The following is a 24,433-nucleotide window of genomic DNA, read 5'->3' as shown; positions in this document are numbered from 1 at the left end:
TCATAAATTGTGAGAAAGGTAAATTATTTTTCAAATTTTGGAGGTGGAAGCTTTGAAACAACAATGCATTGTTCACGTCAGTGTCTTTGCGAAAAACTTCTGTGAGCAACTCTGAATTTTCTAGGCGTATTGCCACATCCAAAAATGAAATCATCTTTTCGCTTATGTTGAACGTAAATTGAATATGTTCATTATGTTGATTGAGTAGAGCCAATTTTTCTTCAAGTAGACATCTCTCTGAGTTCCAAATTACAAAAATGTCATCTATGAATGTGCAGTAAACTACTGCATGGTTTATCCAATCTTGGTCTGTGTATGTGTGGTCTGACTCAAATTTGGCCATAAATGTATTAGCGTATGCAGGAGCCCCTGCAAATCCCATGGAAGTACCTTGTTGTTGTAAAAAGTAACGTTCATCCCATTGAAAATAGCTGTGATACAGACAGAAGTGAAGGATTTCCAAGATGAACACTTTGTTGGCTCGGATTGAAGGTTGACTCAGCCGCTCATTCTACAGCCTCCAGACCACCTTGATGGGGGATAGATGTATACAATGATTATACATCAATCGTGCAGAGCAGCATTCTGCTATTTACTGTTGCCATCTGGAGTTTCAATAGGAAGTCAGTTGTGTCTTTAACATATGAAGGCCACTGTTGAACAAAAGGTTGAAGAAATTTGTCTATATAGTGCCCAAGGGGTTCAAAGATGGTACCGCACCCTGTCACTATCGGTCTCATTGGCGGGTTGTTTAAATTCTTATGGATTTTTGGAAGCATATAGAGACGTGGTCTCCTTGGATGTTCCACTGTTAGAAACTGTTTGGTGACAGATGTACTATGTCCCAATTCCAAAGAATTCTCCAAGATGATCTGTAAAGTAATTTTAAGTTCATTGGTAGGATCATTAGCTAGTAGTAGATACGTCGATGTGTCGGAGATATGCTCTTCCACTTTGTCAGTGTAAAATGTTTTGTTCATCACAACAATTGCCCCTCCTTTGTCAGCTTTTTGAATGGAGATGTCGGAGTTTTCTTGTAACGACTTTAAGATGTTTCTATCCTGATTCGATAGATTCTTCTTTTTATTTCTTTGTAAATTGATTTTCTGACAATCATTGCGCACTGACCTTTCAAAAGCATCTAAGATTTTATGGGAAACCGGTGCCTGGAACTTTGATTTAGGGCGAAATTCCAAGTATTCGGTCTCTTCTCTTTGAGATAGAGCAGGAGTTATGTTTGTAAAGAAATGTCTTAGTCTTAGAACTCTCATAAATTTGAATAGAGAAATTTCACACTCAAGGATATTGGTGGTGTAGGTGGGAACAAATCCTAAGCCTTTGTTCAAGATTCTTGTTTGATGGGACGACAATTCAATATCTGAGATGTTCACTACCAGATTTACTTCTTGCTCCTTGTACTTGGTTTTTTTATGACTTCGCCTTGTTTTCCTATTGCTTCGATGCTCCTGGTGGTTGACTGGAATCCGCGGCGTTGGATAAAAAAGGCTGCTTCGAACTTGAGGCATGTGCCCCTCCTTCTTCAAGTGTTTTAGTTGATGTAGATTCCCCTGGTAGTTGTGTTCGTGCTGATGGTCTATTAGCAGTGATTTCTGAATCTGACACTGAACTCTCCTCTGATGACACATTCGTCTTCTTTTTGGTGTAAACCCTCCGCTGGGCGTATACTTCTGCCCATGTGTACACTTCTTGCAGTTTGTAATCTAATGTGTCCCTCTTAAATTTTCTTAATTTGCCTTCTTGGATTTCTTTTGTGTGTTTATCTAACCTTGTGTTGATATCCTCTAGGGCTTTATCCCAGTCGACTTTATCCATTCTTTCTTCTAGATTGGCCTTTATTTCTTCAATTTCCTTCGAAAGCTCATTTATAGCTTTGTCTAGTTCTTCAACTAGTAACAGGATTAAATCCAGGCTGCATTTGTTTAAGATCTAATACCACCGATCCATGAACTCTTTATTTAAATGAAACCGAAATAGCATGGGTTTGATAGACAACCTTAATCCTCTGGGGATGCGTTTAACTCTGTGATATTGCACCAGCGTCGATGCATGGAGTTTCTGGTTGATCTTCCTTCTTGCCAGAAATTCAAAATGTTTCAGTTGTTGAATAATGGTGGTCCCTTGTGTGTCGGCTGTTTTAATCTCTTGTATTAACGAATATATGTCAGATGCTTGTTCTGGTGTATAAGCTAGAGTTCTCGCTCTATGTTCTGTAGTGTTTGAAATTGCATCGAATTGCATGGTTGGAGGCTAAGCATAGCATAACCCAGCTACACTTTTCGGTATTAGAACAAGTTCAACATTTTGAAGGTACAGATCTTACCAGATCTCTCCTGCAGAGAGAGATTTATTGGATAAAAAAGCTAGGAACACAGGATCCCAAAGGGTTAAATGAAAACATTGATTTTTCATGTTTCTTATGATTATGTATATTGGCTTGTGCACCATGAGAAAATGTATGTTGTACTGGTTTCTCCGTCATGATTATATGCCTTTCACCCACATTTGCATTTGTTCATACCACTGCGACACACTGCATGTTTCTCGCATGTTTTTCACTTTTGTTTTGGATTTTGCGCCGCCTAAATAGAAAATTTCACGCTGATTATAGAGAGTATTCTTTGACCCATAGCGGGTTCCACCTTCGATCATGTGTTAATTGAGTAGTAAGGAAGTAAAGCCAGGTTCGCCGCTCAGTTAACGTTCTAGTCTCTGATTAACTGAAGAGAGAAAAGCGAGCAATTCAATTGGGTAAAAATTCCGCACTTGAGACGTAAAGATGGAAGCCACGTTTGTGTATTCAGCAGCTTGTTTTACACAGCGCGAGTTGAGACGGCAGAGGAGCTAGTAGAAGGAGTTTTCAAGGTACGTGATAAGCCCGGGGGGCTCAACGGTTTGCAGACTGGTTGAGTTTTAGATCAGGCTTACCGAGTTCGCGTGTTTGTTTTTTCAGTAGAATCAACAGTTGCGGATAGAACAATGAACAGACCTGTGAATTTTCCGAGGGGGAGTGCAGTTCTCAGTTGTTTTAGTTGTTTTGTGCCATTTGGTTTTTTAATAGGTTTCGATGTTGGTTCATACCGTTCATTTTCCTTGTTTTAGAGCAAGACCAATTAGCGCCACGAGGAGGGTAAGCGGTACGGTCAGTTTCACAGACCACGGGTTAATAGGTGGAGGACTTTCTGTCACTATTTCATCTTGAGCACTAGCATGCAAAACACATTAAACTAAACGTATTTTTGGCCCCTTATCTGACGGACTGTTTTTCATTTACATACATGTCTCATTCGTTTAGATTCCAGGCCCCGGAAGAAGAGCCACTTCTGGCTCGAAATGCATCAGGCATTCCCTTGAAACAGTGCAATAGAACATATACGTCTGCGATATCTGTTATGCTGGCCTTCTGTTAATTCGCTTACAATATCAGTTCTGCTGTTAAATGAATATGTAAACGGTCAACAATACAGAAAGATGAATATAATGCATTGATTTGTAGAAAAAGAATTTGTATATATCCTACTTGATTTTGGAAAAAGAATGTTAAATCAGAATTGAAGAATAAATCTAAAATAGTTTTGCAATAGTGCACAGCTGTCGGGTGTGATCTCACTCGAGGTAGGAAGGTTTAGTATCAGGCACGTGAGGACAAATACGCGCCACCACTGTTGCACGCATATGAGTATATTTGAAAAATATCAGTTAAAAATATCCAACATTTAAAAATTTAAAAATCCATAGATTTAGGTGTGCTTCTCCCCCATACTCCCGCAAATATAAACAAACCACTACCAAAACATACAGGTTATTTTCTTGGACTAAGCTTTTTTTGATCAAATGACTTAATTAAGGATGTAATGTCTGCACAAGCTTTTGGAAACATACCTGTCCAGTTTCTTTCTCTTCATGATATTGTCGAATATGCTTCCCATGGCACACCTCGTATGTCCAATAAGATTCAATCTAAAAAGGATATTACATAAAAAGACAAGCACACATTATACAAGTCATTTATAGCATCCATAGGTCAACAGAGATCAACCCTTCTAACAATTAATACCCTAAGAAACTAGGAGTGAGTTTCTTAAATAAAGTTAAAGATGTGGGACAAAATGCATATATTAGCGATTAGTTCACCTGCTTATCAAAATCAAACAAACTGACAAATACAATGCTTCGCTACAAGAGTCCAGCAAACTTACACAGAAACATTGGCCAGTTAAAGAACTGGATTTCCATTTCATGGGAATATTCCTTACTTTTTAAAGCAAACACATACTCGACATGCAATCGTCACGGTACTTAAGGACTCAAATTTCTGGTTTGCAATTTGCCGTTTAAAATCAGGATTTCAACATTTGGCACTCCAAACATTGGTCAACCACCAACATCTGCTGCTTCTCATTTTCAATAGCAAGAGTTATATTCTGCACCTGGCTGCAGGATATCCTACGCACAGTATTTGTTTTCTCTTCATGGTTTCCCCTTTTTTAGGTCGAGCAGCAGAGTCTGCTCGAGACCTATTGTTGCCCGTATCTGGGAATGTAGACACGAGTGTGCCGCGCGCTTTTCCATTCTCAGTTTTCACCGCGGGAGCACGCCGTGTTTGCGCAGACGCACACACAGCCCCTGCTCTCGCTTGGCTTGCATGCAAACACGGCGCGCGCACACACAGCCAGCCTCCACCCCCTGCACACACAGGCGCACGCACACATACACACGCTGCCGCCCCCCACCCCTCCTGCACACACACATACAGACACGCACACACAGACACGCACACATACACCTGTGATGGCAGAGTTTTTGGCTCTATTTAGCAGTGATATAGATCTTAGTCTTGCTCACATCTAGGATAGGTATTCTTAGCCTGTGTTGGCCCTTTTAAGCCCTTTCTTCCAGACCTAGAAGAGGATAGCTGCTTAATATGATGATAGATCCCTTATTCTTGATTCTAACCTGTCTATTGCCTATTGGCTTTGACATACTTGACACATTGGTATGGTTTATGTAGGTATTCTGGCAGAGATAAGGGGCATTTCATCCCTTTCAGGCCTACAGGCCTAGAGCTAGAGGGACTCCATCTTGATGGAGCTGAGAGGCTTTTCAGGGTAAAGGTAAAGTTTATAGTTAAAGCTGTTTTTCACTTGGAGAGAACCGGTCTGGGCCAGCCCTTATCGGTAGGCTGTATTATTCTCTGTGTCGAAGACACCACAAAAGGCTGGCCAGCTGGGTGTGTGTCCTTGATGCGAAGTGGTGCAGAGATCTGGTGGGCGGCAGGCTGCTGGCTGGAACTTTCCATGAGGAAACAGCATTCTATATCAGTGAAGTGCAGAGGCGGAGTCAGTCAGTCGTGTTGAGGTGGAGGAGTGGTAAGCAGTCGAGTGGAGTTGGCAGAGAGAGAGAGGGTTCAAGCTGGAGAGAGCTGAGTTGAATAGTGAGCTGGAACTGAAGGAAGCAGTCAGAAGCAGTTACTTATCAGGAGGAGGTGTGAATAGCTGGAGTCTGAAGTAATGCCTTTTAGAAGAGACGGAGGAGAGATCGTGGACTAACCTGTGGGAGCAGCTGGAGTTATTTGGACATTGGCGCAGAGACAGAGTGAACAAGCTAGTGGAATGAAAAGCATTAGAGCGGCAGGAACCATTAGATTGAAGCTGGAAGGTGGAGACAGTTCGTGGGGGAGAGGAGTCCAGTGCAAAGTGATCAGCGCAGAGGTGTATCCAAGAGTGCAGGAGAGAGAGAGTCTGAGATGAGCCAAGGCACAGACGAGAGAGGAACCCAGATGACAGCTAGAACAAGACTTCACACTAATCAGGTGATATCAACTCCATCACATTAGTTTACTTTACACTTGCATCTTAATCTTGTCCTTATTCCATAGGCTATTGTATGTCTAATCTTTTCCCTTTCAGCGGTGTGTTCTATCTATAGTCTTTGTCAGTTACAGATCTGTGTAGGTGTTTATATTGTTCTAATAAAACCCCAGTTTGTAGCAAACTGCAATGTGCCTTGTATTCTTGTTCAATCCAGGTAAATGTATCTCCTAGGTGTTTAGTGTTTACATGAATGGATGAGTAACCCCAATCAGGTAAGTGGTGATCACATAAATAGGGAGCTAGTGGACCTATGATGCCAAGAATAAGAGGTACATTATATTAATTGGCTAACTCCTAATATTGTAGTAGCAAGCCCTTAGTGAATAGGGAGAGAGAGACTTCCCCAACATATAACTGAAGGTGTTCATAGGAATGTGGTAGTCGTTGATATGCGGCGTTAGTGAGAACACTGGGTTGGATTACCAGCGTGGATACCCACAGGATTGTGGCTTGTGTAAGTGAGAGCGTCAGGGGATATACTGGCGTGTAGGTTTGCCGGATTGCGAACCGTTTGGAAATAAGGGAGAGCACTGGGGCTGCAGACCCACGTGTGTAGACGCACCGGATTGTGTGTCATATCTGCCCCAGGGTAGATTAGTCTGGGTCTGAGTGGCCGCGAGACTATAAGGTATATAAGTGTAGTGTAGGGCATGGATATCCTTAGTAATCAGTGAGTATTCTTAGTATCCCTATAGATTTAGTGGTGTTTCTGATAATATGAGCTTGTATATTGCGAGTTCCCCATCCTCAGGTAGGTACCCAGGTGCCTGGATAGATGGTCCTGAGGAGGGATGTGGTTACGTTCTGGCTGGGTTGGAGGGGCCCCTAGGGGCTGATCCCATCTAATCAGAAAACCCGACCATTACATCTGGCGTCTACGAACAGTTTACGAAGCCTGTGTGATCTGGCCATGTGCTTAGAGAGTTTCCCATGTGTTGTGGGGGAGTGCCCTGAGCGCCAGTTCCATCAGGCGTAGTTTGGCAGTTTATGTAGCCTGTGCGACCTATGGGCTTGAACAGTTGCAGCGTGAGGAGATTGCATTACATCATGGCATTTGGTTTATTCAGGGTGGAAGGAATGGTTTTCATCTTGGTGTTTAAACTGTCAGGGTTGAAGGATGGCATTACATGAGGAAGCCAGTTACATCTTTGTGGTGGTCCAATTGTATAAATGTGTGTAAAAAATGCTTTTAAATTGCCCATTAAATTGCTTGCTGCATCTGCTTCTGCTGTGCAATGTGAAATGTGTTCATGTTATATGATTTGTGGAGTTATTTACATATAGCTCCTTGTAAATATGGCTTGTGAATAGCGCCATGTTAATGTGGCTTGTGAGGTGCATGTTCTTATGTTGATTTGCTGTGTTCCTTGTGCATTGCGCCTTGGATATGTTGTTTGTGAAGAGCTTGTCTTGTAAATATGGCTTGTGAATAGCGCCATGTTAATGTGGCTTGTGAGGTGCATGTTCTCATGTTGACCTGATGTGTTCCTTGTGAATTGCGCCTTGGATATATTGTTTGTGAAGATCTTGTCTTGTAAATTTGGCTTGTGAATAGCGCCATGTGGTCATGGCTTGGACAGGGTATGTTATCATTACGTTAGGCAGGAGAGAGCTGGATCTCTCTCGGGTGCTTGGGGATAACGTTTTGAAAATGTGTGTACGTGTTATCTGTAAACGTGAAGAGATGTGCTCATGACTTTCCCATGTATCCATGGACATTGGGGAATGATTGTGCTTGAGCTGCCAAAGGGTTAATATCTTGAATTGTGATGGCAGTCTTTATTTTTAACATATGGTTTGATTTTGACTTTTATTGGTTCCTGGGTCTGCCTACGTGCTTTGTCAGCTTCTTGACGGAAAGGTAACATCTTGTGCTTTGCGCTGTTCATTTCACATTCTTTTTGAAATGCGTCTACGAATTTGTGTGGGTTTGCCTTGGAACTGATAACTTCATGTGTCTGACTCTTAGGGGTCGGTCGGTTATAAATCAACCAGTCGGATTGAGATAAGGGTTTGCACGGAGAGAGCTGTGTTCTTTTAAATGTGCTTCTTAATATGCATCCACAGACGTGTGGAGAATTATTTTTGAATGCATGATTTAAAATGAGTGAAATGTTAAGGAGGTGGCCCGTTAGAATGCATGCTACGGGCTGTTTTCATTAATTATTTCTTTGAGGGTTTTCCACCTAGAAAGGAATGTGCTGGCCGATGTTTTGCAATGATCACAGGTTGAGAATAATCAATCTTGCCCGACAGTGCATGGTAACATGTGCTTTTAATTAGTGAAAGGCAACTGTGTGCTTTTAAAATAAATGTGTTCTCATTATTATTTTCCCAAATGCAAGCTGAACCTTTTTTCAAATGTGGATATTTTAATATGCAGATGTAAGTTGATCAACTCAGTTAGAAAATAAATGGCTGTTTGATAATATATGAATGTGGCCCTTTTATTAGGTTGAATTGCAAAGTTTGCGCTATAAATTACGCTGTAATGCATATTTACATGTTGTCCCTGGTTGAACACAATACAATGGTGAAATGTGTCTGCATTTTATGTTGTTTTAAAATTATTTCTCTTTCAACAGCTGACAATATATGTTTTTAATACCTTGCACGATAAACATGCTGCCTGATAGATATATGTGCTGAGAAATATTAAACCCAATAGTCCATGATAATTCGTTTTTTTAAAATGCAGACTGTATAATCTTGTGTGCAGAAGTAAGTTGCCCCTTTCTAAATAAGTGCCCATGTTTCAATTATCTTGCCTTTTAGCTGCATTAGTTAGACAAAAGTCTTTTTAGAAAGTGGAGCTTTTAAGTAGCAGTACATTGTAACAGAATTGTTTTTTTTAAAATTGCTAGCTTTCGTTAGTTAGAGAAATCAGGCCTGGGAACAAGCTTACAAGGAATTTGTTTGTCGACCTTGGCAGACCAGCTGGTTTGTGAAGACAGGTTTTTTCCTCTGCAGGCTCCGAATGCGGCCTGTCCTGTTATGATTGGCTATAATCCAATTTTGTTCTGCGGACGGAATGTTTATGTAAGGGTGGGGTGAACTCGCTCTTCCTGGCTGTCGACGCAGGCAGCTTCATTGCCTGCTGATAAGGGTTTCTTGCAGACTCTTGGCCCTTGGAGTTAGTTAGATACAGTAGGCCTGGGCAGGCTTCCCTGATCAGGGAAAGGGAGGCTTGCAGCGCCCTGCTCCTGCTGTGAGATCATCACTTGGCAGTGATTCAAATTGCTTCACACTGTAGCCTGGCTCCTGCGTATTCTGAAGGGAGGGGCTGTCTCACAGAGGATTAGGGTATGATTAGACCATTCTGAATGTCCTTAAAAATTAGATTTTGATAATGTTTTTAATTAATTAGGATATTTTCTTTTCAATAATGAAAGGCACCCGGGGTGCTTTTTAAATAGAAAATTTTATCATGCAAGATTAATGATACTTGTTTTCTTGTCCTAGGATTGCTGGGTTGTGGTGTTGGTGCGTGGGTCGGCCCCCCCCCCCACTTCCTTTCTTATTTTAGTTTTTTGCTTTCATGTTTTTATGTTAGTTTATTATTTTTGGAAGATGGAACCAGACCAGACCAGACCAGATTGGTGGTGGATGGCCGCATCGGAGGAAGTGTCCGGATACCGAAGATGCCGGGTGGTGACCTACACTGATGTCCCAAAATTGACATTGGACTTTTTTTTTTGATAAAAAAAAACTAAGACACTTTTTTTAATTTGTGATTTCCTGCAAAAGGATTTTCTTATACAATTCCTTGGCCTGCATTATTCCCATGTTTTTCTTTGCGACCACTACGAACAGGCCCCACTTTTAAAAAAAATATATATATATATATATGTCATCATGGTAAAACAGTATGAAGAGAAACAGAAAAAAAAAAAGAATGGTGGTGCACACATGTGTACCACAGTGTGAAGAAACTAGGTGTTATATATATACACCAGCTATCTTGTAGAAATGGGGTTGTCTTTTACTGTTATTACATTTTCACCTTAATTGATCAAAGGGTGGTTGCCCTAGACTTTAGGTTGTCCTGGGAGGTGTGTCTTTTAGTATGATTATGTATTAATGTTCGCCCAGACCTTGAAAATAATTTGTCATGTCTATTTCTCAGATTTCACCAAAATGTTTCCTTAAATTGACCATAGTACACATTCAAGCCCCTACACCAATAGATTTTATGAGTCATCATTACCTTAAGTTGACCATAGTAGGTAGGCCTCATTTAGGCCCATTGTTGTTTTTATTACACATTCAAGCCCCTACACCAATGGATTTTATGAGTCATCATTAGCTTAAGTTGACCATAGTAGGTAGGCCTCATTTAGGCCCTTTGTTGTTTTTTCATTAGAAGTTGAAACGCATTTAGTTCTTAAGTTGTCCGAAGTAGGTAGGCCCCATTTAGGCCCCTTGCTGTTTTCATTCAACACATAAGTCCCTACATCGCTAGACTTCACCAGATATCACTAGAAGTTGAGGCACATTTAGTTTGAGGATGCTTTTGTTAGTTTCTGTTGTTATCAGATCCAATCTTAGATATGTTTCAGCATTCAAGTCAAGGGTGCTTTGATTTGTTTTCAGTTGGTTGTTAGATTTGTATTCCCTACATTGAGTTTCAGGTGGAATTTCCTTAAGTTGTCATTCTTTTTAGAGAGTTTTTTAGTTTTTGATTTGTTGATAGATTGTGTTGATGTTTGTTTATATGGATGTTGTTTATAGATGTTCGCAAGATAAGGATCTAAGGGTGGAATGTAATGGCAGAGTTTTTGGCTCTATTTAGCAGTGATATAGATCTTAGTCTTGCTCACATCTAGGATAGGTATTCTTAGCCTGTGTTGGCCCTTTTAAGCCCTTTCTTCCAGACCTAGAAGAGGATAGCTGCTTAATATGATGATAGATCCCTTATTCTTGACTCTAACCTGTCTATTGCCTATTGGCTTTGACATACTTGACACATTGGTATGGTTTATGTAGGTATTCTGGCAGAGATAAGGGGCATTTCATCCCTTTCAGGCCTACAGGCCTAGAGCTAGAGGGACTCCATCTTGATGGAGCTGAGAGGCTTTTCAGGGTAAAGGTAAAGTTTATAGTTAAAGCGGTTTTTCACTTGGAGAGAACCGGTCTGGGCCAGCCCTTATCGGTAGGCTGTATTATTCTCTGTGTTGAAGACACCACAAAAGGCTGGCCAGCTGGGTGTGTATCCTTGATGCGAAGTGGTGCAGAGATCTGGTGGGCGGCAGGCTGCTGGCTGGAACTTTCCATGAGGAAACAGCATTCTATATCAGTGAAGTGCAGAGGCGGAGTCAGTCAGTCGTGTTGAGGTGGAGGAGTGGTAAGCAGTCGAGTGGAGTTGGCAGAGAGAGAGGGTTCAAGCTGGAGAGAGCTGAGTTGAATAGTGAGCTGGAACTGAAGGAAGCAGTCAGAAGCAGTTACTTATCAGGAGGAGGTGTGAATAGCTGGAGTCTGAAGTAATGCCTTTTAGAAGAGACGGAGGAGAGATCGTGGACTAACCTGTGGGAGCAGCTGGAGTTATTTGGACATTGGCGCAGAGACAGAGTGAACAAGCTAGTGGAATGAAAAGCATTAGAGCGGCAGGAACCATTAGATTGAAGCTGGAAGGTGGAGACAGTTCGTGGGGGAGAGGAGTCCAGTGCAAAGTGATCAGCGCAGAGGTGTATCCAAGAGTGCAGGAGAGAGAGAGTCTGAGATGAGCCAAGGCACAGACGAGAGAGGAACCCAGATGACAGCTAGAACAAGACTTCACACTAATCAGGTGATATCAACTCCATCACATTAGTTTACTTTACACTTGCATCTTAATCTTGTCCTTATTCCCTAGGCTATTGTATGTCTAATCTTTTCCCTTTCAGCAGTGTGTTCTATCTATAGTCTTTGTCAGTTACAGATCTGTGTAGGTGTTTATATTGTTCTAATAAAACCCCAGTTTGTAGCAAACTGCAATGTGCCTTGTATTCTTGTTCAATCCAGGTAAATGTATCTCCTAGGTGTTTAGTGTTTACATGAATGGATGAGTAACCCCAATCAGGTAAGTGGTGATCACATAAATAGGGAGCGAGTGGACCTATGATGCCAAGAATAAGAGGTACATTATATTAATTGGCTAACTCCTAATATTGTAGTAGCAAGCCCTTAGTGAATAGGGAGAGAGAGACTTCCCCAACATATAACTGAAGGTGTTCATAGGAATGTGGTCGTCGTTATTGTGGCTTGTGTAAGTGAGAGCGTCAGGGGGTATACTGGCGTGTAGGTTTGCCGGATTGCGAACCGTTTGGAAATAAGGGAGAGCACTGGGGCTGCAGACCCACGTGTGTAGACGCACCGGATTGTGTGTCATATCTGCCCCAGGGTAGATTAGTCTGGGTCTGAGTGGCCGCGAGACTAATAGGTATATAAGTGTAGTGTAGGGCATGGATATCCTTAGTAATCAGTGAGTATTCTTAGTATCCCTATAGATTTAGTGGTGTTTCTGATAATATGAGCTTGTATACTGCGAGTTCCCCATCCTCAGGTAGGTACCCAGGTGCCTGGATAGATGGTCCTGAGGAGGGATGTGGTTACGTTCTGGCTGGGTTGGAGGGGCCCCTAGGGGCTGATCCCATCTAATCAGAAAACCCGACCATTACAACACCGACACGCACGCATACACCGACACGCACGCATACACCCGCTGCAGCCCCCAACCCCCCCTGCACACACACACACACACACACAGTCACACACACCCGCCCCCCCTTACAACTAAGCCCTACTCACCGCATCGCCGCCACTCCTAACTTCGGCAGCCACCGCGGGGCTCTCCCTCAGGCATGGGAGCCCCGCCCGCGTCACCAATGCTGCTCTCTGGCACTCCGTGGATGCGGGCTTCACGCAGAAGGCGGAAGTCCCGCCCCACGACCGGCTTCACGCTGCCGAACTTCCGGTTGCTAGGTTTTGTAGCGCGCCTATCCTGTGGTCCATGTTTCGGTGCCTAGCCACAAAAGCCTAGGTCGTTTTATAGTTACTTCTTGTGTGTACATATAAATGTGTCTTGTTTTAGATTGTGCTCATCATGCATACATACATAAGCCTGCGTTGTCTTTAAAGACATGCTTCATCATGGCCAAAGAACTGGTTTGGAGTTGGGTTCACAGGGCAATGCATGGAAGCTGCAGCATGTTTTAGGCATTTAATTAGGGATTGGTGCTATAATGACAATTTGGATATCACTGTTGTAGTCTGAGATAGTTTAAGGCTAACTGGAAAAAATAATTTAAATGCGCTTTCAAAAATACACTCCATACATGGCTCTTTAAACAGCATCCAAGGAGTTGCTTTGTAATATTTGTATTTCACACATGTCGTCGGTGGAACCATTTTGATGGCTTTGTTTTCGGTGCTCTACTGTTAATAATCTCCCAAATATTTGTCAATTGTCAGCTGAGCTGCACTTCAAATATGTTTTTGATCCTACTCCTCGTGCGGAAGCCTAACTTTGCAAGTAGACCGGAAAGTGGATTGGTTAATCACCTTTTTGCAGCAAGTATTACCTACTTGTGCTATCCTATAGCGGTCTGTGAAGTGGCGGATAAGGAACTAACAAAAAGCAGACTTATTACATTTTTCTGTCAGGCAGCAAATGCAGACACTAGTCCTATTCTGAGACCGTTAATTATCTGGCCGGTTGTTCACACTGGAACAGTGGATTTATATTTACCCACGGCCTGCTCCACCTCAGACATTGAGTTTTTGGTTTTATACAAATTGAAGCAAAGCATTTTCATTCCAAAAGGAAACAATTGTTATCAACTCCCAGACCAAGCTGCGTTTTTTGTTTAAAATGGGTATTACGGCTTATAGTACTGTCTGTATCGGGGAGGCCTATTTCAATTGTTTTTGTTTTTTGGTACAGTTGATTTTATTGCCAGCAAGCGTTTATGTGTGGTAGTAGAATTTGTTGATCACTTGCTTTTTTTTCGTTCCTGCAATTAAGTGTTGGACTCAAAGCAATGCAGTTTGCTTCCTTTGGAGAAGGATTTTAATTTCAAGGTTGATTTTTAGTACCTCTTCTGAAACCCACAATGAACCAGGACCCGATTTCTCCTTGGATTCTTTTTGTTTTTCCCACGTTCCTGCACGGCTGCTGTCTGGTTTGTACCACTGTGCATCAGAAGAGTGCCTCGACCAGCAATCTATGTCAACAAAAAGGAGTACTGTGAAGCATTGAGCACCCGATTTCACTTTGGGATCATGACATATATCCTCACCACCTAGTCATCCGTGGTTGCTTATCCATGCTTGCTTAATCTTTAAAAAGAAGTCTGTGACCTGCGGTTCTAAACCTTTTGACTGTTCTGAACCACCGCTGAATCTTTAATTGTATCCAGAGCCTTTACTGAAAACGTGAGACCCTGACTGTCTCAATTGTGATGATTTCAAACACAAAACAACATGCACAAATAAAGAAATAAGCATTAATCAAGCAAAAGGTAAAATATTTAATTAAATTACCATCCGGATTTATAAATTTAAAGTTGAGCTTTAGAGTACTCACCCTACCTGCAAATGCCTTCATTAATGGCCGACTCACTCGCACTAACTATCACACTCTCGCAGACTCTCTCACTCACACTGACTCTCTCACTCACACTGACTCTCTCACTCACACTGACTCTCTCACTCACACTGACTCTCTCACTCACACTGACTCTCTCACTCACACTGACTCTCTCACTCACACTGACTCTCTCACTCACACTGACTCTCTCACTCACACTGACTCTCTCACTCACACTGACTCTCTCACTCACACTGACTCTCACTCACACTGACTCTCACTCACACTGACTCTCACTCACACTGACTCTCACTCACATTGATTCTCTCACTCACATTGATTCTCTCACTCACATTGATTCTCTCACTCACACTGATTCTCTCACTCACTCACCGTCACTAACAGACTCTCCCTGACTCACTCCCTCACTCACTCCCTCACTCACTCCCTGACTCACTCCCTGACTCACTCCCTGACTCACTCCCTCACTCACTCCCTCACTCACTCCCTCCCTCACTCCCTCCCTCACTCACTCACTCCCTCACTCACTCACTCCCTCCCTCACTCCCTCCCTCACTCACTCCCTCACTCACTCCCTCCCTCACTCACTCACTCACTCCCTGACTCACTCCCTGACTCACTCCCTGACTCACTCCCTGACTCACTCCCTGACTCACTCCCTGACTCACTCCCTCACTCACTCACTCCCTCACTCACTCACTCACTCCCTCACTCACTCCCTCACTCACTCCCTCACTCCCTCACTCACTCCCTCACTCACTCACTCCCTCACTCACTCCCTCACTCACTCACTCCCTCACTCACTCCCTCACTCACTCACTCCCTCACTCACTCCCTCACTCACTCACTCCCTCACTCACTCCCTCACTCACTCCCTCACTCACTCCCTCACTCACTCCCTCACTCACTCACTCCCTCACTCACTCCCTCACTCACTCACTCCCTCACTCACTCCCTCACTCACTCACTCCCTCACTCACTCCCTCACTGTCCAGACTCTCACTGACCGACTCACCCATTCTCTCTCACTCACTGACTCGCCCCCTCGTTCTCACTCACTGACTCACTCTCAACACACATTGCATTACAAATGCAATAGGTGTCACATTTGCGAAAGTTTAAGCTATTGACATTGTAAATGACAATGCTATTAACCCCTTCGATGCTGATGACGAGCTCAGCTTGTCATCAGCCACGGGGGGCGTGTGCGGATGACGAGCTGAGCTCGTCATCTACCGCGGCTTTTGCAAAAAAGCCGCGTAGCGCAAAAATAACCGCAGCAGCGATGCGGTTAATGTATCTATTTTCATAACCAACACATAAATAAAAAAATTGTAATTTACAATGCCAATAGCTCAAACTTTCCTAATGCGAGACCTATTGCATTGCAAATGCTTGTTTTCTCTTTTGCTTTTATTTTTGTACACAAGAAGAGAAGGATTCTCTGAATTCCGTCATGCGCTCACTTGCCTTTATCTTAATCATCTCCTGGCGACCTAAAATCGTATACAGGAACACTGGGGAAGAATATCAAATTAGAGATTTGTTCTCCTCTTCCACAGTGGTCTGCCACTGCGCCCAGGATCACTGCTCCACTGTAACAAGCAAATGACAGTTTTTAACACCATTCACGTTTTGAAAGCAGTGGCGCGAAAAGGTCTCTTGCAGGTTGTGATGTTTTATTACTAATAACCAATCTCCATTCCAGGGGGGCGGAGCTAGCCAGCGTCGATGGCGGACGCTTGAGCCTTCGGCTCCTCGCCTTAGCCCCGGAAAAATCCTGCTAATTTATCCTTCGAAGTGTCCAATCTTCCATATTCGGCTTTACTACACCCACTGACACCCCAAGGCAACAGTGAGTGGCTTCCTGACCCTGGCTGGCGAGTTCCTCCGAGTGGATTGAAGCGAGGATCTTTGGCGATCCGGCGGCGGCGGACTAGGGCTGACGCCGCGGACTATCCTGGAAAGCAGGCCGAGCGACGTCACCTGACGTGCGGCCGCGGAGCCCGGTAGAGGCGGTGTGGTGATCGGACGGGCCGAAATCAAGCATTTACTCGACCGGAGCGCCCTCCCCTTCTTGGCTGCCTCCCCCCTTCGTGAACATTTGCCCTTAAACGAAGTGGGTCTTTGGCGGTGCGGAAGCTGTGTATTTGAACTACGTGGTAACGGAGTGATCGCAGGCGCATATCAGCCCCGGTGTGTCCTGGTGTCCCCACGGCCCTCCACTACAGGTAGGTCCGGTGCTGAGACTTTTGTACCGATATCGCCCGGAGCAGAGTGCAGACTTTGCTAGAGTGGTTGGAGACTGCTGGACCATACTTACGGGCGCCATCTTGGGTGCCCCGCGCCGCCAACACGGGCCTAGAGACTTCGGCGACCGGTTGCAGCAGATCGCCGTCAGGAGAGACTCAAACACTATCCTTGCCGACTGGAGGCAGCGAGGTGCCCATTGTTTCTGCGTTCGCCCGCTGCTAGAGAGGAACATGAGGAAGAACGACGCCACGCAGGCAAAACTCTCCTTCGATCGGCGTCGGCCGAAGGGAACGGATGCAACGGCCCCGGAGGCATCCCCGAAGGGGGCCACTGCGACTGGCCCGGCGTCCACAGAGCTCCGGGACATGTTGGCTGCCATGGAAAAGGGCATACAGGACAGTATCGCGTCTGTTGGCTCCAAAATAGACGCACTGTCGTACCGCATGGACCGCATGGCGGAACGAGTCGACAAGCATGCGGAGCGCCTGGACATGGCGGAACGGCGTCTCACGGAGGCGGAGGAGGCACAAACCGAATGGGACAAGGACAGAAAACAATTCGGTAGACTCCTACAAGTAATTCGAGATAAGGCAGAGGATTTGGAGGCGCGCTCGCGCAGATCTAATATCCGCATCACGGGAGTTGCGGAGACCACTCAGACCGGCAAAATTAAACTCTATGTAGAGAAACTGTTGAAGATTTTGCTCGGGGAGGAGGCCTTTTCTCCCATGTTTATCGTGGAACAGGCGCACCGCACGTTGGGCCCACAACCGCAGCCGGGCGCGCCTCCTCATCCCATCATCGCGAAGCTTCTCAATTACCGCGATAGGGACACTGCTTTGCGCCTGGCGAGAGACAAAGGTAAGCTACAACATGAGGGCATGGACATCTCCCTTTACCCGGATTTCACGGCTAAAGTCCAGGAGGAACGAAGACAGTTTGCGCCGTACAAAAAACTACGTATGCTGGGCCTGGACTACGCAATGCTGTACCCCGCCAAACTCCGCATCAACACAGGGGGGCATTCCTACTTTTTCACGGATCCCAGAGACCTGCAGAAGTCCCTGAAGGAATGGACCCGGGAGCGCAAGGAGGCTCGGAAGAACCAGGAGGACGACGCTGGTTCAGTCTCGCACATGGACGAGCAAGACTAGATGGGTCCTAATGGAGTATTTAGCTCTCCTCAACGCGGAAGGGACACTATTCCTCAAATGGAGGAGCTGAACCACCCCCTTGGGGGGCGGTAAGTCTGGATTGCACTATGACTGTCAGTACTGTTTGATGGTGCAGCGTACAAATCGAGTGGATTTACGCTATGGCGGTTGTTGAAGAGGGGGGAAGATAACGCTGCTTGGGGGTATGCACAGGCCAGTGTTCGATGGTTGGGGGGTTGGTGGGATTGGGGAGCGCATTGGTGTGATTTACTATGGACACTGAACAAATAGCGGGGTCGGGCTGGAGAGTCGAACTGACTATATGCGATAGAGCAGTTGGTGGAGCGGTTCCTTACAGGCGTGCTCTGCCCCGGTGCCTTTGGCTGTGTGACTCCCAGGGGAGTCTAGTTTCGAAACGACCTACAAATTGCTATTTTTGGGTTGATGGGGGTTGCTTTTGGGGTCTGTCTGACCTGGTTGGGGGTGGTCGGCTGTGGGTGGGTGGGGGAGCGGGTGGTGGGGTTGGGGGAGGCTACTGACGGGGGTTCTTGTTTCCATGGGTTTGGGGAGTTTGCAATTGCTTTGAGTGGACTGCTCTGTGGAAATGTACCCGAATTGAAGTGCCGGCTGGCTACAACGGGGAAATGTGTACTGCTGTGTTTTGTTCTCGCCATCCCTGGTGATACGATGGTTCAAATGTCCTTGCTATGTCGAATGCTGCTTTGAATGTTCCCACACATTCCCCACACACTCTGAAAATGATGACCGGGAACGTGCGGGGCCTGAACGATTACCGCAAGTTGAGGAAGGTCCTAAGCTACCTACACCGACATCATGTTGATTTGGCCCTCCTGCAGGAAACCCATCTGCCTATCAACAGTAGGATGTTACAGTCTCGTGGGTTGGCAGGACATATTGTGGCGGCTGGCTTCACGACACATTCTCGGGGGGTATTAATCTGGGTCAGCCCTTCCTCACAATTGAAATTGATCCCGGTACTGGCAGATACGGAGGGTCGATATGTCCTGGCCAGATGTGTGGGTGAGGGACTTGACCTGTTGATAGTTAACGTTTACGGCCCCAATTATGATAACCCTGACTTCTATGCTGCCCTGTCCACACACTGTAGGTCTCACGCACAACCTGGGATGTTATGGGGAGGAGATTTTAATTTTGTCTTTGACCCTGAGAGGGATCGCTCCGCGGGCCCTGCTCGGCGGCCGGTGGCCTCCGCCGCCTACATGAAAGCCGAGCTGATCAAACTCGACCTGGTAGATGTCTGGAGGGACAAACACCCCACTAAGGGCGGCTTCACACACTATTCGGCCTACCATAACGTCCACACTAGAATAGATTATTGGTTGGCGACCCCTCCGGTCCTGAGCAGTATTGGCACCTGTGAGGTTCTCCCGCGCACCCTCTCGGACCACTCCCCCATTCTGTTGCATCTTTCCACTGCTAGGAAGGGTATACCGGCCTTTACCTGGAGGTTCCCCCCCCTTGCCCTGTTGGATGATGTCTTTCGGGGCGAACTGGCGGAAGATATTGATAAGTTTTTTGCTACTAATCTGGGCTCTGTTGATAACTTTTTCACGGTCTGGGAGACATTCAAGGTTTTTATTAGAGGCATGGCTATGTCAAAACACTCCAGTACGTTGCGCACCATTAGGCGGGAGCTGTCCGCATTAGAAGCTAAGCTGGCGGACCTGGAGAGCCGCCAACTACTGGACCCTGGCACTGACAATGGCTCGGCGCTCACCCCTTTACTGTCAGAGTATCAGTCACTAGCGGACAGGGAGATTCTCTATATGGGTAAATACGCCACAGCCCGGGTCTACGGGGAGGGAGATAGGCCGGGCGCCCTTCTGGCTCGTATGGTTAAGGGCTCTCGGAGACCTCTAGTGATAGACGAATTGAGATCCCCAGAGGGCGACGTGGTCGCGGATGAGGAGCAAATTCTAGCGACTTTCAGACGCTACTACGCCGAACTTTACCAGTCCAAAACACAGGGCGTTGAGAGCGAAATGGACGATTACCTGGACCATATCGCCATGCCTTTCCTGCGCAATTCGGACAGGGAATTTTTGATGGCCCCCTTCCATGAGGACGAAATTCTGGAGGCCCTGGCCGGCATGAGAGCGGGTAGTGCACCGGGTTCCGACGGGCTCACGGTAGGCTTCTATAAGACCTACAAAGACATCTTGCTTCCACGCCTGATCACCCTCTTCGACGCGATTTGTGAGGACGGTGAGATGCCCCTCACCATGCGTGAGGCGTTGCTGGTCACTATACCGAAGCCGGGGAAACCCCCAGACCTCTGCAGTTTGTTCAGGCCTCTTAGTCTGCTAAATGTGGACGCAAAGATTTACGCCAAAGTACTTGCCAATCGGCTGGCTCTCTTGGTCCCGGAGCTGGTTGCGCCCGAACAGTCTGGATTCGTTCCGTGCAGAAATTTAACATACAACATACGCACGGTGTTGGGTACGATGCAACATGTCCGACAGGAGAACCGGGCGCTAGCGATATTCCTGGACATGGAGAAGGCATTCGACTCTGTCGAATGGCCTTTCATGATCAGAGTGCTACGGAAGCTGGGCCTGGGCGAACCGTTTCTGCAGGGGATTGGTGCGCAGTACCACCGACCGTCAGCCAGATTGAAATTGGGAGACAGGGTGTCAGAACCGATCTATTTTGGCAGGGGAACTAGGCAGGGCTGCCCCCCATCGCCTCTACTCTATGCGCTGGTGGCAGAACCCCTGGCTTGCGCCGTAAGGGAGTACCACAGTCTGGAGGGGATTAGCTTTCCCACCTACAAAATAGGGATATCGACGTACGCTGATGACACCTTGCTATACGTCCGAAACCCGGAGTCGAATCTGTCCGCAGTTCTCCGGGAGGTGGTCCGCTTCGGCTCACTCTCAGGTCAACGGGTGAATTGGGACAAATCCATCGCTTTCCCTCTCACTCCAGTGACACATCCCTTCGACATGGAGTACCCTCTGAAGTGCTCCACAGACTCGGTCAGGTACTTGGGCATTCGATTGCACACTGACCCGGAGGTCCTGGTCCGGGATAACTATGGCGTAGCCTTCAATAAATTAGTCGATGATGTGGACACTTGGTGTAAACTCCCGCTATCCCTCCTAGGCAGGATCGCCATCATGAAAATGATCGTGCTGCCCCGGTTCCTGTTCCTTTTCATAAATATTCCTGTGGTGCTGTCGAAGTCTTTTTTTAGACAGCTCACACAAGTCTTGATCCGACTGGCCTGGGGCGGAAAACAACCTAGAGTACAGTGGTCGACACTAATTCTCCCCTGTGAGGTGGGGGGTCTAGAGGCCCCGGACTTGGAACGCTACTACCAAGTGGCGCAAGCTGCTCATCTGCACTCATGGGTCCACGGCGACGCACGCACGCCGCATCTCATCCTAGAAAAACTGTTTGCGGACCCGCTCCCCTTGCCTGCCACGATCTGCCTCCCGGTAGATCGCTCTGTTGGACGAATGGATTCCCTTAAGGCAACCAACCATGCATGGCATGCCCTGGCGCAGGCCCGCGGCTGTACTATGTTGTACTCCCCACTGATGCCGATAGAATGGGCGCTCTGGCTGGACCCCTTCGGTGAAAAGGGCGTCGTCGAGGCTCTTCGCTCTCTCGGAATCGCGAAGATGGAGGATTTGTTCACCGAGGGTACACTAAAAACCTGGGATCAGCTCACACCCACGGCGTCAGGCCCCTCATTACTTCAGAAATTCCAGTTTCACAGGCTCCGCTCGGCGTTCCGGGAGGTTCTGGGCTCTGCTATGGAGGAACCCGAGGAGGTTCCTGAACTGACCTATATCATTAAAACTAAAACACCTGCTAAATTAATCTCGCAAGTCAACAAGTTGGGAGTGACGCATCAGCGCATGCTACACTCTAAAGCTAGAGCAGCATGGCAGGACGATCTGCAATCGCCCATCGATGACAATATGTGGCGATACTGCTGTTCCAGCACGCGCAAAATCTCCCTTAATGGCAGGCACAGGTTGGTGCATTTCAAGTTCCTTCAGCGGGTGTATTACACCCCCGAACGTTTACATCGATATGGCCTCCGGCCGTCGGCGGAGTGTGAGCGTTGCCGAACGCCGGTTGCCGACTTTTTCCACATGGCATGGCTCTGCCCTGGGGTACATGGTTTTTGGGGCGAGGTATTTACTGAGCTTGATCAGATATTGGGGGAGACACTGCCTCGAACACCAGAACTGGCACTCCTAGGTTACTCTAAGCCACTCCCCCCATCTTTGCGTCGTCTGGTCGATATGGCGAAGTTGATAGCCAGGAGAGTGGTGGCGGCCTGTTGGATGCGAGGGCCTCTCCCTGCCAAGACGAGGTGGACGAGGGATTTACAGTACTGCTGTACTCAAACCGAGCTGTACAGCGAATTGCTTCCGCCTAGGAGCAGACCGAAAAACTTTTGGGACCTCTACAAAGACCATTTACTAAAGGGTGAGGAAGGCGGTTCAGACACCTCGGAGGTGGTAGACCTCCAGGACCAAGTATTGGAGTAGGGGGTTGGACACACATGGGTTTCTCCCCTTGGGGCGAGGAGGGGAGTGGGCGATGGGGTAGACTTGGAGTTCGAGGTCTCATGGGGGCATGGTGGGATGGCTACCGGGGGGACTGTAATACTGGGGTTGGGGTTAGGACAGGGCGCACAGCAGACACCATGTTTTACTCATGATTGGGAGGATGTAGAAATTCCACAGGCACACTCACGGGAGGGAGGGGGGAGTTGGGATGGGGGTTCGGGTAGTTTTCTTTGAACTTTTCCTCAACATAAGACCTTGCAACCAAGTTTACATCAGGGGATGGCCAGTTGTCGCACTGCACCACATGCTACCTCCAGGGGGGCATCACTATTGGTTATATTGGACTAGTGCCACTACATCACGCCGCCGGGCCCCGGGATGCCGGCTACTATGGCTGTGTACAGTTTTTATTTTTTCTTTGGCCACAATGTTATTGTAATATGTAGTTCCATGCAATGTGAATCTGTAAGTGCTTCAGTGACGACAATGGCTTTGCTGTTCATAAAGGTCTTTCAAAAAAAAAAAAAAAAAAAAACACAATCTCCATTCCATTAAAAACTAAAATAATTAATTATTATTTTTTTTTTTTTAAAATAAAAAGGTGTGTTCCAAAGAACAGAGCTTTTAATACGGACAGGTCCACTTCTGCCCCCTGAAATATTTGCATGGTACGTCTATTTAGGGCAGCCTTACTAACTTCGTTAGCTGGTAAAGCATCAAGAGGTTTTAGAGGAATGATGAAAAATTAGGGTAGCTGTAAAGTGGCTACAACAACCCTTTGTTTGGCTTAAACCTAAAGGGGGAAATCAAAGCAGGAGTAAAGAGATCATAGTGTTGAATGCCAAGGGAAAGGCCAAACACATACTTTTGCACTTTTTGGAGGTTCGTCGGACTCTGGTGTGAAAGCCTCCACATAAACCCACACAATAATCAATCCTAGAATACACATTGAAAAGCTAGAGTGCGATATTTCAGTGCATTCGGTAGCAACAGGAGTTGGATATCTCAGAGCAAGTGTATGGAGCAGAATATATTTTAGGACTATGCACCCGAGGAGAAATTCAAAGGTTGCCAAGTCAAGTCAACTTTATTCGGTCGCATTAAAATAGACCACAAAAGTAAAATACAAAAGCAAAACAAAAAGAGATAAAAACATGGCAAATTACAGCAGTACCCACAAAAATAAAATCAAGGTGCAGTCAATGTACAGGCACAGAGTTCACTACATGATGCAGGGCTGCAAAGATTAAACGTCTGCCATTAAAGTGGTAGAAAGAAAAGAATTAAAATGCAACACAGCAATAAAAATTAGTTGATCAATAAGGGAACCAAAATTGGAAGGCCACGATGCACAAAGGTGTCCCCTTATGTACAGAACCACCCATGGGATTTCCTTGCCTTGAGCACCAGCCTCAAAAAAGCATAAACGGTAAACACGATCTCCTCTGATCTTAGAGATTGCAAAAAGTGCAAAGCATGCTTAATTTAAAAAAAAGATTTGAGAACCATTGACCTGCAAGCAGAGTAAAAGGTGTAGACATTTTTTACATGTAAAGTGCTTTGTTCTGTCACCTGAAAGCATGGGCAGGGCACAAGATTACACAACCAGTCTTTACACTGGGGAAAAGTAACCAATCTATGAAATGCGAGGAAAATAAAGTTCTGATAGTGCTGTGCATCATACAGTAGGAATGGTTGAATGCTCCTAGAGGGGGTCAAGTTGCAAATAGCAGGTGACATAGGGGCGTGAGGACACCATACCCAGTCTCTCTTCGTCCCAAAATGTATGGCATTTATTCCCAAGTGTTCTTTTGGGTAGTATGGGCAAGAATCTTAAAGGGTCTTCAAAAACATCCTGCCTGCCCAGGGATACTTCCATGTCTCCAGCACCCCTAAACCAGGGAATATCTAGGGACCTTGATAAGGACAGGCAGCCCTTGATTAGCAATCTTTTTAAGCAGAAGATCTTATTGACCC

At 46.0% G+C, this 24,433-nt stretch overlaps 1 protein-coding gene across 1 annotated transcript in view; it reads right to left on the bottom strand.

Moving 5' to 3' along the window:
- ERLEC1 (endoplasmic reticulum lectin 1) overlaps positions 1–24,433 on the bottom strand; it is a 284,891-nt gene that overhangs the window by 215,650 nt on the left and 44,808 nt on the right. The window contains exon 4 of the mRNA XM_086927644.1: positions 3,901–3,978. Coding sequence (XP_086783770.1) covers positions 3,901–3,978 — 78 coding nt within the window. The remainder of the gene's footprint in view (positions 1–3,900; positions 3,979–24,433) is intronic.

The sequence above is a fragment of the Lissotriton vulgaris genome, chromosome 6 (assembly GCF_964263255.1).
Source record: "Lissotriton vulgaris chromosome 6, aLisVul1.2, whole genome shotgun sequence".
Taxonomy (NCBI): domain Eukaryota; kingdom Metazoa; phylum Chordata; class Amphibia; order Caudata; family Salamandridae; genus Lissotriton; species Lissotriton vulgaris.
The sequence above is the reverse complement of the archived record's forward strand: the minus strand, read 5'-3'. Positions and strand labels throughout refer to the sequence as shown.